Below are 17,109 nucleotides of genomic sequence, written 5' to 3'. Positions count from 1 at the left end.
TCCGTCATGGCTAATCGCCTTGGTGGGCTTGTAAACTTTTATTGTGACTTTTGTAGAATGTCAGAAAGCGTGGGTTTTTAGTAAAGGAGAATCTGTGCTGTGAATTCTCATAGGAGCTCTTTAGAAATAAGCAATGTGGAAAATGGATCAATTTCTCAGACGCTCTACTGACCACCAGTTTGCGTCTGTGTTTGTTTTGTTGAGCATAAGATGATTCTGATATTCTACTTTGCTAAATGATAGAAAAATGTATAGATAGTTTCTAAAAAATTGTATGTAATTGCTGCATCTAATTTTTACAAGGATGTGAAATATTTGAGTAAATGTGTTCTAGATAGGACGCTGCGAATATTGCAGCTAAAAGGGTTGCTTTGCTTTTTGCATTCATGGGAAAGTTTTTCGTCTTTCATGAGTCGATTTCAAAAGCTAAGCAAACATTTACTTTTTATTTATCATATAATCGAAAGTAAGTCACTCAACAAGATACTTTGACTTTTAACTAAGTAACATTTTGACAGTATCCATACTTTCACTTTATAATTACTGTAATCATTTCTGGTTGAGTTTTTCACCTTTATTAATCTGCTGTTGTCAATAGACTGTGAGCACAGACCGGGTTCCAGTGAAGCTGCACTATGACAAGTCACATGACCAGGTTTGGATTCTGAGCTGGGGAGACCTCGAGAAAAACTTTCCAACACTCCAGGTACACTGAACTCATCACAGCCACATTACTACAGGATGCTGAAAAACAGCCTCTCCTGCCGTCACTCCTAATGTTAAACCTTTCCTTGCCAGTCCACTTTAGAGAGTTTCTATTTCCATCCTGTGACTGTGTTCATGGTTTCTGAACACTGCTCTTAAAGAGGAGCACTAGGGTATTCTGTCTACTGTCCCATCTGTCTTTCAAGTCGAGGAGAACATAGATAATATAAGGCACACTAAATATGATATTGTAATGCACAATAGCATTCAACAGGCCATGTAAAGTTAAAAGTGTTTTTTTTTTTTGAGTTTCACAGACAAGGCTTAAGGCTAGTCCTAGACTAAAATAAAGTTTGAGCTGTCTTAACTGAAAATAACTTCCCCTGACATATCTTATAAATATACGGTATAAGTGCTATTGTTTTGTCTCAAGATGCACACCAGTAATGTTTTTTTTCTTAGGGAGTTTTTTAAATATCAAAGTCCTAGCTTAAACTAAGTCTGTGAAACTGGGCCATAGATTATCATATTAATAAAAAAGGTATATTTTGCTGTGTTTTCAGAGAGTACTTTGTTATAGTTAGGGTTGAGAATCCCTCATTGAGAATCATTCAATATTTGATATAAAATAAACATTCCAATTCTTCCCAGAAACTGAAAATGTGATCTGCTGATATCTCAGTAAAAATCCATATGAAAATTATACCATATTTTTACTTATAGTAACTACAGCTTAACTATTTGTACTGTAGTAAAGCATAGTATCCACAAATGTACCATAGTTCCATTATAGTAACAACAGTTTAACCATTATATTTGTAGTTAAATTATGGTAATACAAATTTTACTAAATCAGACAAACCTGTATGGTCATTTAGACTGTATGCTTATAAGAGTTTGATTTCTAAATGTTTTACTTCATTTTTTACAACTTTGCAATCAGAATCGATAAGCAGAATCGGAATTAGAATTGATAACTTTCCAAACGATACCCAACCCTATATTTATATACATTATATATATATTACAGTATACAGACAAAATATATACATCATGCTTAAACAACACTGTTATTTTAGATGCTGTATACAATTTGTTATTTACATACTGGCATGTAATGTATTTAAATTTTCATTGTATGCAGCTCTATTAAATTATTAATGAAATTGATATAGGTAATCAAAGATGTTTGATAAAAAATATTAAAGCCTGGGGCAAAAAAAACTATTCTGAATAAACATGCATTGCCCGAAAAGTGTTACAATTATCCATGCTCTCCCTAGAAGAGATGTTCCTGCTGTGTGTGTTTTGATGATTTCAGTTGACATTTTTAGAACGTTTGCAAAGTGATAAAGTGATAAAAAATTGAACCAGCACAGCGAGGAATCACAGTGGGGTTACGTATCACATGATTGGCACTGTTATGGTCCCCATAATGCAAAGCTTCGGCTAATCATAGTCAGAGTACATCGAGTTCCTTAAGAAAGGGGTAATTCTGTCCTTCTGAGCTGTCATAAAAGTGAATAGAGTACTGCTTATTACAGTGTTTACAATGAGGTTGCCTGAGTAAGTAAATCTCACTTTAGTGTTTATTTGGCTGTGTGTGTAAATCTTCTATGTATCAGGTGATCAGTCAGGCCAGTGGAAGCACGTCCCATCACACCATCCACACCCAACCAATTGGCAATCGCTTCGACCGTGTGGAGGATTTCTTCATACCTCCCATAAGCCTCACCATCAATCACATCAGGTGAGAAAGAGAGAGAGACCTCCAACATCCTGTTATATGAGCTACATATGATCACACCTACTGTAATTATAACGCTACCCGAGAGAAAACAGCTCCAGATCTCCATAGTGTGTAAATTACATTCAGAGGCCGACATTTAGATCTTAATAAGCCATTTTGTGCATTCATAGTCACTCACTTGGGGAAGTAGCTTTAAAGCTGTGGAGAGGGACACGGTGAGTTTAAACCCTGAATAAACAGACCAGGAGACATTGGCTGGATATGGAAATCTCATTTGAATTGATGAAAATCTGAGTTGAAGATTACCGAGCATGCACTGCTGATCCTCTTACTGCAACCATGCCAAATTCCCCCCCATACACCCACCCCCCCCCCCCATGTGCAGATAAATGTTTACCTTTGCTATCATGTCATGCTAATATAAGAAATAATGACTCATTTTCAAGCGCTAGAGAGATTTACTTCTTCTCTACAAAGGAATAGCAAGTCACACTTGTGAGAACAAGAGCACTGAGGCAAATAATGTAAAATGTTCAGATAGAAATGACAAATGTTTCAGTCTTGGGCTTTGCTTTACAACATGCAAACTTTGGGTAGAATACACTGTAAAAAAATCACCAATTTACAGGAACAGTTCACCCAAATGTGAAAATTCTGTCATGCATTACTCAACCTCAAGTTGTTCCAAACCTGTATACATTTCTTTGTTCTGTAAAACAAATAAAAAGATATTTGGAAAAATGTTAGCAACTGAGATTTCTGGGGCGCCATTGGTAGTCAAAGTTTCCCCAGAACTGTTTGTTACTTCAAAATATCTCATTTTGTGTTCAACAAAAAATATATATTTTTTTTACTATGGTAGACAGTGGTGCCTCAGAAATCTCATTTGCTAACCTACTTTTTTTTCAACCAAAGAAAGAAATTTATACAGGTTTGGAACAAGTTGAGGTTGAGTAATTCATGACAAAATGTTCATTTTTGTGTGAACTAAAAGTTTTTAAGATAAATGAAATTGGCTTTACAAGTCATTTGAATTTACTATACTGGCTTAAAAATTGTTGTTGTATTTCGCATAATTTATCTAAATGAATTTATACAAAATATAACTAATATAGCGAAATATAGCTTTTTCATGTCAGTTTAATATAATTTAAATAATATTTAGTATAAAGTCAGTTTGATTTAACTTAAAAACTTAAGTTGTATTATTTTTCAGTGTAGTTTATTTTTTAGTAGGGCAGCATTTTTGACAGATACTTTTTGGTGTGTTATATAGATATAGCTATGCACATTACATTTTTTAATTAACTTTTCAGTGAGTTTGTTGCAGTGCATTATGGTATTGCTTTCACAACGGATATATGCATACAGCAATTCATTTTACATTTTACAAGGAGCTCAGTTTGTATGAATTCTTAATAGGTTTTTGTGCAATCTGCTTTCTCATTTGTGATGGTTAGGGTTTTTTATGTTTCGGTGTGATTTACAATGTAGGTATTCATACAAAATATAGCTAGCTCATAAAATAGTTATTCATTCCTGTGTAATCAGGCTGGCAATATTAAAGTAAAATTTGTTCTAAAAGGCATTATATTCATGCTTTGATTGTTTTTAAAGCAGTCTTTGTGTCAAAAGTGTGCCCTGGATGCCTTAAAATAATGCCCACAAACTTCATTAGGTTTTACCACAGAGCTTTAGACCCCGAGAGGTGACATCAATAAGAGGTTATTTCCAAAACCAAATCAATTTAAAGCATATTTGCTACATCTCAATGAGAAAATCCAGTCAGATTAGCATAACTGAGATTCATTTAACAATAAATTTATCTGCAACACTGAATTATTACAAGAATTTCTATCATTTGTAATCTGTTCATTAATAGACGTTTGTGTTTTCATGGTCGAGCACTTAGGTGCGTCTCTTTCTGTTGTTTCTTTATTCTGTTGTATAAATGTTGTGGAATGAATACATGGCAGTTCAATAGCAGAGCTCTTATCACAGCTAGTGACCAGCTTTTGTTAAAGGACATGAGAGATCCGAGTTTCACAATAGAGAGTTCATCCAGAGGATACGGCGTAATGCACAAAAACCCATTTACTTTTCAATCCTTCCAGAGACTGAGATTATACGCCTTTAGTCGCATGGCTCGCACACACAACAACTTACACGCTTCCTTCTCATAGAAGAGTAAGCAAACCATGCAGTTCGCTTTTATCTCAATATTTACTCCCAGGGATATAAAACCTTTGTGCTTGTAAGTTCCACACTGCAATTCGGTTTCCTGTCATCGGAGTTCAGTAAACGTCAGCCTCGTTTTTCCTGAATATGAATGAGTATGTACACTGTTTTGGCTCTATGCCTCGAGAGGCTGGTAACATTTAGCGGTGTTGTCCTGTCTCTGATGTGGTAATGTGTTGCAGTGTTCCAAGTCAACAGAGTGCACCATCAGCGCTCTACCCTGCAATAGAGGTTAACTCCAGTGTAAAGTATTATAGCCCTCTGATGTTCGCTTGGAAAGAGTCTGGATTTATCACATCAGCGTTCGGGTCAAGAAGTTGCGTTTCTTTGAAAAGCCTGTTATATAACATGTTTGAGGAATTACATCATTGGTCATATAAAGGAAATAAGACAGAGAGGGGGGAATATACTCTGTGTTAGATAACAGACTCACAGATTGTGAACCAAACAGGGTGATCTCAGTATTTGTGGATTTTTATGGAAATAGTTTATTAATATGTTTTATTATTATTTCTTCTCATTATTTTTAATATATTGTACATTATTATTATTATTAATATTATGAGTATTATTATTATTATTGTCATTATTATTATTATAAATATTATTAGTATTATGGAAAACGTTTTTATTAGGAATAGTTGTAAGACTTTATATTGTTATTGTTGTTGTCATTATTACTGTTATTACTGGCAGAACCTTAAAATATATTATTTTTATATATTTTTTATTACTATTTCTGTTCATTCTTATTTTTAATATATTGTAAATTATTATAATTATAATTGTTACTATTATTATGGAATTGTTATTTTAGTAAGTGTTTATTAGGAATCATTTTAAACATTTTATATTGTTTTTGTTGTTATCATTATTACTGTTGTTATTATTGTTAATTACTGTTATTACACGGCTCATTTGAATGCTTGATTCTAATTGGACAGTCGCGACATTCCAAGGGTTGTTATTTTCAAATAACAAATGCTCAAAACTAATAACACCCTGTAGCGCAGATGCTGCAAATCATTTTGAGAGGGGCAGTTTAATATTACACAAAAATTAATTATAAATATGTCTTTTAATAACATGACATTATATTTACAAATGATTAAACCAATTTGCCTGTTCGTGACGTTTGAACGTCGTTTCTAACTTTAAAACTGAAACTAAACGGATTTTCCTTGCGGAAGGTCTGCATTCGGTAAAAATGAGCTAATCAAATATTTCAAATTCACATTTTATGTCCAGTTTTTTTCTCATGTGGCAAGTAGCCGTGTAATAAGCGGGATAATGTACAAGCAGCCGGCTGTTATCATGAAATAAGCCCCTTCAGTGTGATACAAGACTGATCACACCGTTGGGTCTTATTTCTGTGATAACAACCGGCTGCCTGTACATTATCCCTTACATAATTCTATTCTTAATATATTCCATTATTATTACACGGCTCATTTGAATGCTTAATTCTGATTGGCTAGTCGCGACATTCCAAGGGTTATTTTCAAATAACAACCGCTCAAAACTAATAACACCCTGTAACCCAGATGCTGCGATTCATTTTGAGAGGGGCAGTTTAATATTACACAAAAATAAATTATAAATATGTATTTTAATAACATATATGATATTATATGATTAAGCCAATTTGCCTCCGCTTCGCGTCAGGTCCTGATCACACTGTCGGGGCTTATTTCTGCGATAACAACCGGCTGCCTGTACATTATCCCTTACTTATTGTTGTTTAGTTATAACTTTTGTTTTTTAAATGTGTTAATGTTAGTAAAGGTTAACATTTAAATTGGTAAAAAAAAACATTAAAATTAAAGACCCTTATTGTAAAGTGTTATCCCAGGAAAAATAGTGCACTAAAATTACTTTATTTAATGGCAAACTTCCATAAGCTATTTTCAATTCTCACACATTAGGTTTGTACTTAATATACAAAAATATAGTCTATATATTATATGTCTATTACATTGTCTTTTTCATGGTGTCTCAAAACAGCACAGTTAAGTACACTAAGTTAAGGACACTTAAATGTATCTTAAAAAGTACTAAGACACATTTTTTGTCTATTAAGTACAAAATTATTGTGTGAAAATGGAGTTTAAATAAATTTTATTTTAGTGCACTTTTTCACCTGGAAATGAAATAAAATCTGCTTTTATATGAACCTCAAAAGGATTTGTCTTTAAAGTTGAAGCCATATTAAGATTGGACATTTGCTAATACTAATTCATTGTAAATTCCTATGAAGGTAGGTTGTGTAATCAACAAGAGGATGTTGATTTTTAAAAAGTAAGCTCATATACTGTAATAAAATCTTCTACTGGTAAATAACGGCAGTGTTGTGTGTACTGAATGCTGTTGTAAAGGAGAATGTGTTGTGATCCGTGATCCAATTATACTTCATACTATCCTCATTGAAAAATGCCTCGTATATGTTTTGAATTCATCCGTGGCGGTGAACTGTTGAGAAGGGATTTATACAGGGGAGAGAGACCCCTCAGCATTTCAGTCAGGTTGTCAAATTATCTCAACATTTACAAACCTTCACACTGGGAAAATAACAACCTAGGAGTCCCGTTCACGGCATTCATTTACTTCCTGTCACGCTTTCATCCACAAGCAGCCTACGGGTGAATATGTTTGTGTGTCACCAGTAAGCAATAAATATCTTTATTTATTTGGTTTATTCGTTTTTTAATTGTACAGTAAGTCTTTTGTAAATTCTTATTACATATTTTCCAGGGTCTAAAGGGTAGGTTGGATAAATATTGAATCAATTTGTATAAATGAAGGTCTGCCAATGAATAAGGAAATGTTTATTTTTCAGCGTAAAAAGGGTTGTTTTCAGATGCCTGAGGTGAAATTGCAGAAAAGCATTGATTCACGAGAGCAAAGTGCTTCTATTAATTGCTCTACTGTGGTGATATAAACAAACCCATGGCAAATAACAGACTATACACAATGCTAAAAAAGCACCTGTGTTTATATTATGATATTACAGAGCTGTCCTGTTATTGACTACATGGTGGCTTTATTCCTTTGGCTGTAGATATCTTGAAGACAGAGCTGTGTGTGTCAACTCTAAAAGATATATGTGACTCTTAAGAATCTGCTTCTGGTGTACAACAGGATACATCATCTCATGCCCCTGTAGAAATGTTTTGCTCCTTGCTGCCACTGGGAAACCTGTTTCTAATCACTATTCAGTGACGCATGTTTCCCCGTGGCTCTCACAAGGGGCTGCATCAAACATACATCTGTAAAACAATGTTGAATACGTGATTGCGAACAGCATTTTTAGTGATCCCTCTGGCATTGAAGCCTCTGGTCTTTTTACAAAGCATAGAGTTTGGTTTGTGTTGGAACAAGCCAGCTCTGTAAATCTTCAGAATTGGATACAGCGCTTATAGCGAATCCCACAGATTTACGTGTGTGCTTTGGTAGACGTTTTCATCCAAACTGATTTACACAGTTCACAATATACATGTTGTCACTAGTACATGCATCCTCATTGAACCCATGACTTTGGAAGTGCCAACGCCATCTAACAGTTGAGCTACTGGAGTATCCACTTCCGAAAGAAATGTATGCAGTAATCAGTACATCATATTCCTGAAATATTAAGTATAATAACGTAATGCTGTACACTCTTAAGAAAAATGGTTCTAAATAGTACCAAAAAGGGTTCTTCCGCTTGTAACCATAGCAGAACCCATTTCGGTGCTAAATAGAATGCGAGTTGCGGATATAACTGTGGATCTGTGAGACCAAAGGATGACCGTCACTAACGGTCTAAAAAGAATGATAACCATCGTTCCGCCTTCTCTCGAGACCTTATGTAAACAAATTCATGCCCATGACCCCGGAGGCGGAACTCCCGGAACTCTTTTGTGCGTTTATTTTGAATGTTGCTCTACGGCAGCTATACGTTCACGGAAATAAAGTAACGAAAATCAAATTTACTTTATCAGTTATTATACAGTTAATTTAGGCACTCTTTAAAATGACTAAAAATATTGGCTGTAATGTCACAGAATTTCGTACTGAAACATAACTGCTCCTTTTCAGCCTACTACTTAAACGGATACATTTATTCAAGAAGTTTATTATAAACTGAAAACAATTAGGCTTACTACTGTAGATACATTTTATATCAGAGCGGGATCTGAGCGGGATTTGGTTTACCGGTGAGCGCGTGCGTAATGTGAGCGGAGCGTTTTCTTGGTCCGTGAGCGACGAGCGAACGCACAGTCATTGAGCGAAATACACACCGCTCTGCTTCGCTCACATGCTCTGCTCAGCACCAACACGTGAACAATAACCAAGCAAATTCAGCTTCCCCTTTTTTGAAGGTGCTTCATCTTGAAGTGCCATCTAATATTATATTCTTTTCAAACAGTGACAACTTCGTTGCAGATAAGACACACCAGCTTTGCATTCACAAAACTAGGTAGGATGAATGCATAGTTGTCTTTCCATTCCTCTTTGTACGCCTTATTTTCACTGTCAACTTTCCTCTTTAGACTCTTTGATAGTGCCATTTTGTCTCACCATCTAGCTAGCTTAAATGTTAACATCACTCTGCACATGATGTAATAGCGTACCCCCAGCAGGCGAAAATAATCCAGTTTAATACGTGAGGAGTGTAAAAAATAGACTACGTTAAATAATTATATACGTAACTATTATGTAAATATATATAATTAAATAATAACTATATTTTTAAAAGTAGGCTATTGTAATTTCTTAAAATTATCCTTTGATAAGCCCGATGCCAAACTTACTTGCCGACCCCTGCCATACAGTATCTCATTAATAATAAAAATAAAACATAAAATACGTGATTAAAAACAGCAAGTTTACCTGTGTGGTGTGTCAGTCTGCAGGCAGCTAAGCAGGGCTGTTAAATCAGGACTTTGATGCAGGACAAACAACCAATCAGGAGACAGCTTCAAATAACTGATTTAATTTAAACTGAAAAAGGCGGGAACAAAGAACCCCCATTCCCAATACAAAGAACCATTTCAGCAGTAAAAGGGTTCTTCAGAAGACATGGTTCTAAATAGAACCTTTAACATCATTAATGAACTTTTCAAGAACCTTATTTTTTAACACCGTGTCTACACTGGGCGCGACTGGCGCGACGCGACACGATAGACATTAGAAACACATTAGAACCCATTATAATTAAAATTTTGTACACACTGGATGAGGCGCAGCAAACCCATTGATTACTAGCAGGTTGTCATGTCGCGTCGCGCCTGTCGCGTCCGGTATAGACACGGTGTGTATAACTTGCAATATTTTTACAAATTTTATATTTGTGTGATGTTTGGGTCTGTGGAACCCATTTTCAGTGTGTGCTGAAATATGTGATTAATTGTTTTTCATATCATACATATTTTTTTTGCATAATAATAATAATAACTTTTATTATTAGTATTAATAATAATAGTGATCATTTTATTATTATAATGAATCATAATAATAATAATGCCATGTATTACTCATCATGCATACTGTATGCTGTCTATGTTGCTTGTAATTGGAATAAAGTAATCTGTAAAATATTTTGTATGTCTGTATTGATTACAAATACATTAAAATAATGCGGTGGTTCCACTTAACAAAACACACACCATACAAGGGTTAGATCAGAGGCAGGAATCTTACCTGCTAGAAAAAAAATATTATTTACACATTAATTTATTATAATGCAAATTAAAGTACTTCACCAATTACCAAATGTAATAAACAAGTGAGTATGTCACACTGTGAAACAGTTTAGACATCTTTGGGATATAGTTTTGCTGCATCTCTTTGCAGTAGGGTTGTCACAGTACCATAAACATGTCTTATGATACTATACCAGCTGAAGTATCTCGATCACGATGCTGTGCCATATAATTCAAATCTATACAAAAAAACAGATTTAGATTAAACATTTTGTATTTACTATAGTAAACTGTATTATACTTTGCACTAGAATATGTTGTTGTATTAACTTTAGTAATTAGATAAATTGTAGCAAATATATTTACATTTAGTAATTTGTAAATACTATAAATAATGTAGTATACTTAAATATTTACTATGACAAGACTCAAAAACACTAGTATCTATGAGTTTGAGTAGTTTACTGTAGTAAATACTAAAGTACACTAGATCATTTTTCACGTAGGAACTAATTCAAATGTTGGACAAATTTAATTGATACAGCAGTCTTTATAAAGGGAAATATTAGGCTTACTTTAAATGCAGAACTAAAACGGCCAGTAGGTGGCGTCAATTTTCCACTGAGTTAGTGAATCATTTAACCAACTCGTTCAAATTGCCAATTTGAATCATTAACTCGTCCTAGACATTCAAAACACACATTCATTTTGGAGATAAACACCGCAAAAAGGCAGATGTAAGTGTTTAAATAAATATTAATGTGCATATGCAACATTAACTACGGTGCTACGATACTACCGTTTCAAAAATAGAGAGGCATCGCGGGTATTTTTAAGATTTAGCATCGCTATGCTACCGTACACCGTGCAACCCTACTTCCTTGTAGTGTTGATAAGATATTTAACACGCTTTCTCATTAACTTCCCCCCCCCAAACCTGTGAGCTCCCTCATCTTCTTTCAAGACCTCATAATTTACAAATGATGCACTGAGCGTATATCACCACAGTCAGAATGGCCTGATCTGTGACAAATGGACATATACCGATTGCCAATTGATGGAGCTCATCACAGGCGATGATAATCTGTCTCATCAGTCCGTGACAGATTTGCTCTGTTGGTATGACATAGACTCTGGCCGGCCACATTCTCAAGTGTATAAAAGAAGATGGATGTGAGCAGGGCCGGATTAACCATATGGGCAACTGGGCAATTGCCCAGGGGCCCACGACCTCTAAAGGGCCCAGGGCGGTGACGCCAATCAATGTGCACTGAGCCGGTCGCGTAACGGCAAGCTCCGCTACACAACACAACTCAAAAAATGCAAACATGGAGAAGCTAAGTGGGAGCGCTAAATGGAAATTAAAAAAGGAGAAGGATATCAGGAACGCAGAAAATTTAAAATATATACCGAAAATAGGGAATTTCTTCACGCTAGTAAACGTTAGCAACTGTTCTGCTAAGGCAGCATCCGTCAACGAGGACAGCTCAGCTAGTCAGGACATTTCTTCACTGCCGGCGCTAGCTAATGTTCACAGCCCCGAGAGCGAAGAGCCCCCGGCAGCATCTTCAACCGACGGCCCGGATTCTGCTGCGAGTGCGACCGTTGAGGGAAGCGGTGATGGTCGAGTCTCACCGCCATCTGAGCCGCTCGTCGAGTCTGCGAGCAGCCCCTGTACCTCAACGCCTCTACTCCCTGTGGATCCTGCACTGTGGGGGCCGGTTACAGAGCCGCTCCGTGAAGAGGCGATCTTCCGAGGGCCTGCAGCTTTCCAGAACCGGTCTGCCAAGTGTCTTGCTTCGGTGAGGGAGTCCGGACTTGGGAGTAGGACACGCTCCCTCACCAACGATCTGCTTCATTGCCAGATTATGTAGCATTTCTTTTTGTCTTGTCTAATTGAGAGAAATTGACAGATTTCCAAATGTTTATCTTGCACAAAAATGTTTAACCCTTGCCTGTCTTGTTGAACTGTGATGTGACAGGTTGTTTTCTGTTTTAAAACAAGTTAAAATGAGTTTAGGAGCAGATGATACTGCATTTTATTTATGTTTTCCTTGTGGTGGCTCCATGAAAATGCTGTAAATTGTTTATTGTTGTTGAGAGAAAACAGCAGATTTCAAAATGTTTATATTGCACTATAACTTGATTGTCCTGTTGAATTCTGAGGTGACAGGGTGATTTCTGTTTAAAATGAGCTGAGGACCAAAATGCTACTTGATTCTAGGAGATTATGGATTTTTGTTTGTGTCTTGTCTGTGGACTTCCTCTGTGATGGCTCTATCAATTCAATACATTTGTGTTGGGAGTAGGTGTTGTTAAATAAATATTGGATGCTTTGAAAATGGTTGTTTATTTAATTTTTTTGTGAAAATGGAGGACACTTCCTTCACTCTCTATGTAGTGGGTCAATTTTGCCAGATTATACTGATGCCAATGCGTTTTGTTTTCATAACATCATGAGTGAGTGGCTTTGACAAGAGAACACTGTGGTGCATTTGTAGTTCTATGAGCATTTGCACATCTGTACATCAAAATGCACTTGATGACAGTTAGTTATTGAAATATTGAGTATATTTACTGTATTACTGTAATTTATTCAGTATTTTGCCAGATTATGGTGATCCTGGGGTCGTGATGATGGGGCCCTTGAATATTGTTGCCCCGGGTACAGTGAAGTGTTAATCTGGCCCTGGATGTGAGGGTTTAAAATGTGCGCTGGAATTGATTTTAGAGCATGCAGATTTAATTGAGCTTTGTCAGATTCCTCGTTTCACTTACCAACTTAACATTTTTCATATGTTCGTCTGAGATTTTTTGATTTGTAATAATTGGGCTCTATTGCATTTTGATAAAGTGTGGTTGGTTAATTTTTTAATGGAAATCAATTAAAGTGCCAGACATTTGCCAGGAGATATTTAGCATGGACTGTTGAACAGAGGTGTGACATTGAATTCTTTTCTAAATGCCTCTCTGCAGATCTCAACTGAAAGAGTTTAGTATCTCATAACTGTGTCTAAGTCTAGATCAGTTCACACAAAAGCTTTGTTTGTTACTTTGAAATTGGCAGGTACTTCTTATCCGAAGCAGCTTGGACTTCATTAATTGTAAGCTCAGTGCCCTTAGGGTAACATTACTCAAGTGCACAATAGCATTCGATTCAGATAGAGAGAGACACTAACTTGAAGCTTTTACTTGATCGATGGCGATCCTTTACAATTACTGCACTTGTTTTGTTAAACATTAAAACATTGAATTTAATTGAAACATTAAACACACACCATTAAAATACTGCATTTTAATATATTCTAACATCTTCTCTATTCTAGGTTTGGAATGATCCTTCACAAGAATGAACCAGCTCTTCACAAGATTGACTTGGAAACCACTTCTTACGTGAAGAACATTAGTCTGAAGGAGTACGATTGCATCCCACAATCCCTCGCCTACACACATCTGGGTGGATACTACTTTGTCAACTGTCGTCCGGACTCGACAGGCGCAGAACGGCCACAATTAATCATCGACAGCATTACGGACAATGTCATCGGTCCTAATAGGGACGTAAGTGGCACACCTTATGTGTCTCCTGATGGCCACTATCTCGTAAGCGTGGATGACCGTGATGGGCTCATGCGTTTGCAGCACGTGTCCGTGCGGGGCGAGATCGGCCAGCCCTTTGACATTCACACCAACTTGCATCTGTCTGATCTCGCCTTCATGCCCTCTTTCACCGAGGCTAACCAGTACAATGTGTTCGGCAGCTCCGGCCAGCAAACAGATGCTCTTTTTGTGGAGCTTAGCACTGGTAATGTGAAGATGATCAAGAGTCTAAAGCAGCCCACACCGTCAGCGCAATGGCTCTGGAGCCGGAAGAACAGGGTGATGACCGGAAGTGGCCTGTTCGGACAGTATCTCATGACCCCTTCCCAAAGCTCCCTGTTTATACTGGATGGACGCCTGGATAAGCTCAACTGCGAGATCACTGACGTTCCGTTGGGAAACACTGTGGTGTGGGTGGGTGAGGCATAAGTCATCTTTAAAAAAGAAGAAAACAGGTTACAGTTGCACTAAATTCGATCTCTGTTTAATTTATTGAGAAAGAAATCTCAACATTTGAAACAAATAACAAAATTGACTGTTCAAAAACCTGCATTGGAAATGATTGATGGGAAATGCTTTGTATAAGCCAGCCAGGTTTCCGAATCTAATTGCTAAAAAGTAGTTTCTACAAACTAGCACTGGTATCTTTTATTAAGAAATTCAGCAGGAATCACTTTCTTTGAAGGTGAGAATAGTTTACCTCTAAAAGGGTGAATCAATTCAACTGATGATACAATTGGCCCATAAACACACAAAAACAACCGCTTAATGTAGTTAATAATTTTCAGAATGTCTTCATTCCCCAACCAATGCTTGAAAGGCTAGCTCACACAAAATGCGTTCGGCCCACTTTTTCCAGTGCCTTGAAGGAATACTCACTAAAAAAGAAAAGTAATTATTTCCCCCGAGCCTGCGGATTAAACCCTCCCTGGCTTTTCCACATGTGGAATGAAATTGAGACCGAAATTGCTACACTTAAATTTCACCTGTTTATAACTCCTACGGACCCTAAGGCATATCTGGCTTATTATAACAGCATCACGCTGAGAATCTGTCACCCACTGTGGAGATTGAGATGTCTGTAGTTTTGTGTTTGACAACTGTTAAAGGTTTGGGTGCCAAACAAAAACAACTGTGTGACCCCCAAAAACATGTTTTATTAGAACCTTGACAAAAAGACCAATAGTGGTTAGATCAGTGGACCAGTGTCTATTATACAATAAAAACAACATACGGTTATGATCATATTTAATCTTAGTAAGAGATTTTAGAGTTGTTTGGGAAATTCAAGGGCACGTAAAGAATACATGTTTAAGTTGACTTAGCTGGCATTTGCAATGCCGCAACAGAGTCTGCTTCAGTTGCCAGTGCGTTGTGTGATGTTAGACATAATTTAAGCATTCTAAGGGTTACATAGCTGGTGAACATTTAATTTAAAGTTTTTGATGAAAGTCACAATGCTACAAGAGCACTTACAAAGGAATTGTAGTGTCTGTAGGAAGCACAAATGCGTGCTCACAATGTTGAATTATTTCCTCAATGGACAGAGTCTATGCATTTACATTGACGCGCCAGCCAAGAGGCTGCATGGATTAAGCTTTCCCCTCCAAATTACCTACATTATGGTCGGATTTAGTAATTGGCCATATTTTTGTTTTTGTTGATAGATTTTGTATAAACAGTTATTCAAGCTTTTTATTGTACCCTATTTACTTCCCCCTCCATAACCATGACTGTTCAGATTTTTCGCAAGTTTTACTTCTGTAAATAGGAGATGCTCAAGTACAATACCCTCGCTAGGCTAAATCTTCTTTAAATGGTTTGGTTTGTTTTCCTCATTTATTTTTATGACAAAAAGAACCGCACCGTCTTTGTTTCACAGATGACCAAGTACATTGTGATGTCATACCCAGAGATTTCATCAGCCCCATGTAGCCATGTATGTTAATTCTTGTGGTTGTTATTTATGTAGCGAAACATGCTTGACATTTTGGCAGTTAAATAAAGCCTATAACTTTGAAAGAAAATGTCCTGGGTATTCTTTTATTATTATTAATATGAGTTATTCAGCTTTTACAGTGAATGGACTGAAAAATGAATTGAAACCCCAATTCAGGTGAATGTATTCATTAGTACATTCAAACTAATGCATTCAGTTATAAATGTTAACTTGGAAATCTTTGAATGAATCATTCAGGAGTTATAAAGCTCAAATGTTGTTTATCTTGCAGAACGTCACTATTTACAATGAAATAATTTATCATGCTCCAATAGATAACCACACTTCATTCATAAATGTAAAATGTAAAAGCTCACATTGTGAAGCAAAATGTTACTTACATAGTTATTTCCTAAAAAAAATCCATCAATTGAAAATCAAGTAAACGGTTTCAAAGACAGAAAAGCTAGTTTTTATTATATGAGCAAGTTTCCTTCTTCCCCTCCTTCCCGCTATCTGTATTCCGCTCTCCTCCGTGGCTCTGATTCATTACATTATTAGTCTTCTTATTTCAATCTCGCTTATAATGCTAAATGAATGCGTAAGTTGCTGTGTGAACAAGACCAAGGCAGATCTGCAATTATCTATTGTATAGGTCATTTATTTTGCTCCCCACTGATTATATGCCCCACAGAATTGTGGGTAATATTGTGGCCCCACTCATGTTCATGCCCATCCTTTTTGAAAGTGTACTCACCATCACTCAAAATGCTGCCAAATATGGATTTTGACACTGCAAGGCCCCATGAATCAGCTGCTTTGAGGGTAACTTCATCTGAACAGCTTACTGTGCCAAACCTGCCTCTCGCTGCTGACCGCTGCATCAGCTTGCGATGCTCTCTGTCCACACAAGAAATAATGCGCATAAGAGGATGAGGGTATTGAAGGAATGTATTTTTTGATTATAGAGGGAAAGAGAGGAGGTGAAGTAATGGCACCACTGTTTCCTGGTTTATTAAAAACGCAAAACTTTCTTGTCCATGATTTGAGCATAGGACTTCTTGTACTTTGAAGAATTAGAGAAACCCACCTGTATAACTTCGGTGATAACAGTGATAACTTCTATTTATTTCACATTTCATACTTATTATTGCATCATTTAATATATCACACTTTTATTTATTTAGGTTAAA

General features: G+C 36.3%; 1 protein-coding gene across 3 annotated transcripts in view; it reads left to right on the top strand.

The window, feature by feature from the left end:
• Positions 1-15,994, top strand: part of fstl5 (follistatin-like 5) — a 119,061-nt gene extending 103,067 nt beyond the window's left edge. For all 3 annotated transcript variants that reach the window (XM_057349905.1, XM_057349903.1, XM_057349904.1), the window contains exons 14-16: positions 599-706; positions 2,331-2,455; positions 13,704-15,994. In XM_057349905.1, coding sequence (XP_057205888.1) covers positions 599-706; positions 2,331-2,455; positions 13,704-14,406 — 936 coding nt within the window. In that variant the 3' untranslated portion in view covers positions 14,407-15,994. The remainder of the gene's footprint in view (positions 1-598; positions 707-2,330; positions 2,456-13,703) is intronic.
• Positions 15,995-17,109: the final 1,115 nt, after the last annotated feature.

The sequence above is a fragment of the Triplophysa rosa genome, linkage group LG13 (assembly GCF_024868665.1).
Source record: "Triplophysa rosa linkage group LG13, Trosa_1v2, whole genome shotgun sequence".
Classification (NCBI taxonomy): domain Eukaryota; kingdom Metazoa; phylum Chordata; class Actinopteri; order Cypriniformes; family Nemacheilidae; genus Triplophysa; species Triplophysa rosa.
Note: the sequence above shows the minus strand (reverse complement) of the source record. Positions and strands in the feature narration are given on the sequence as shown.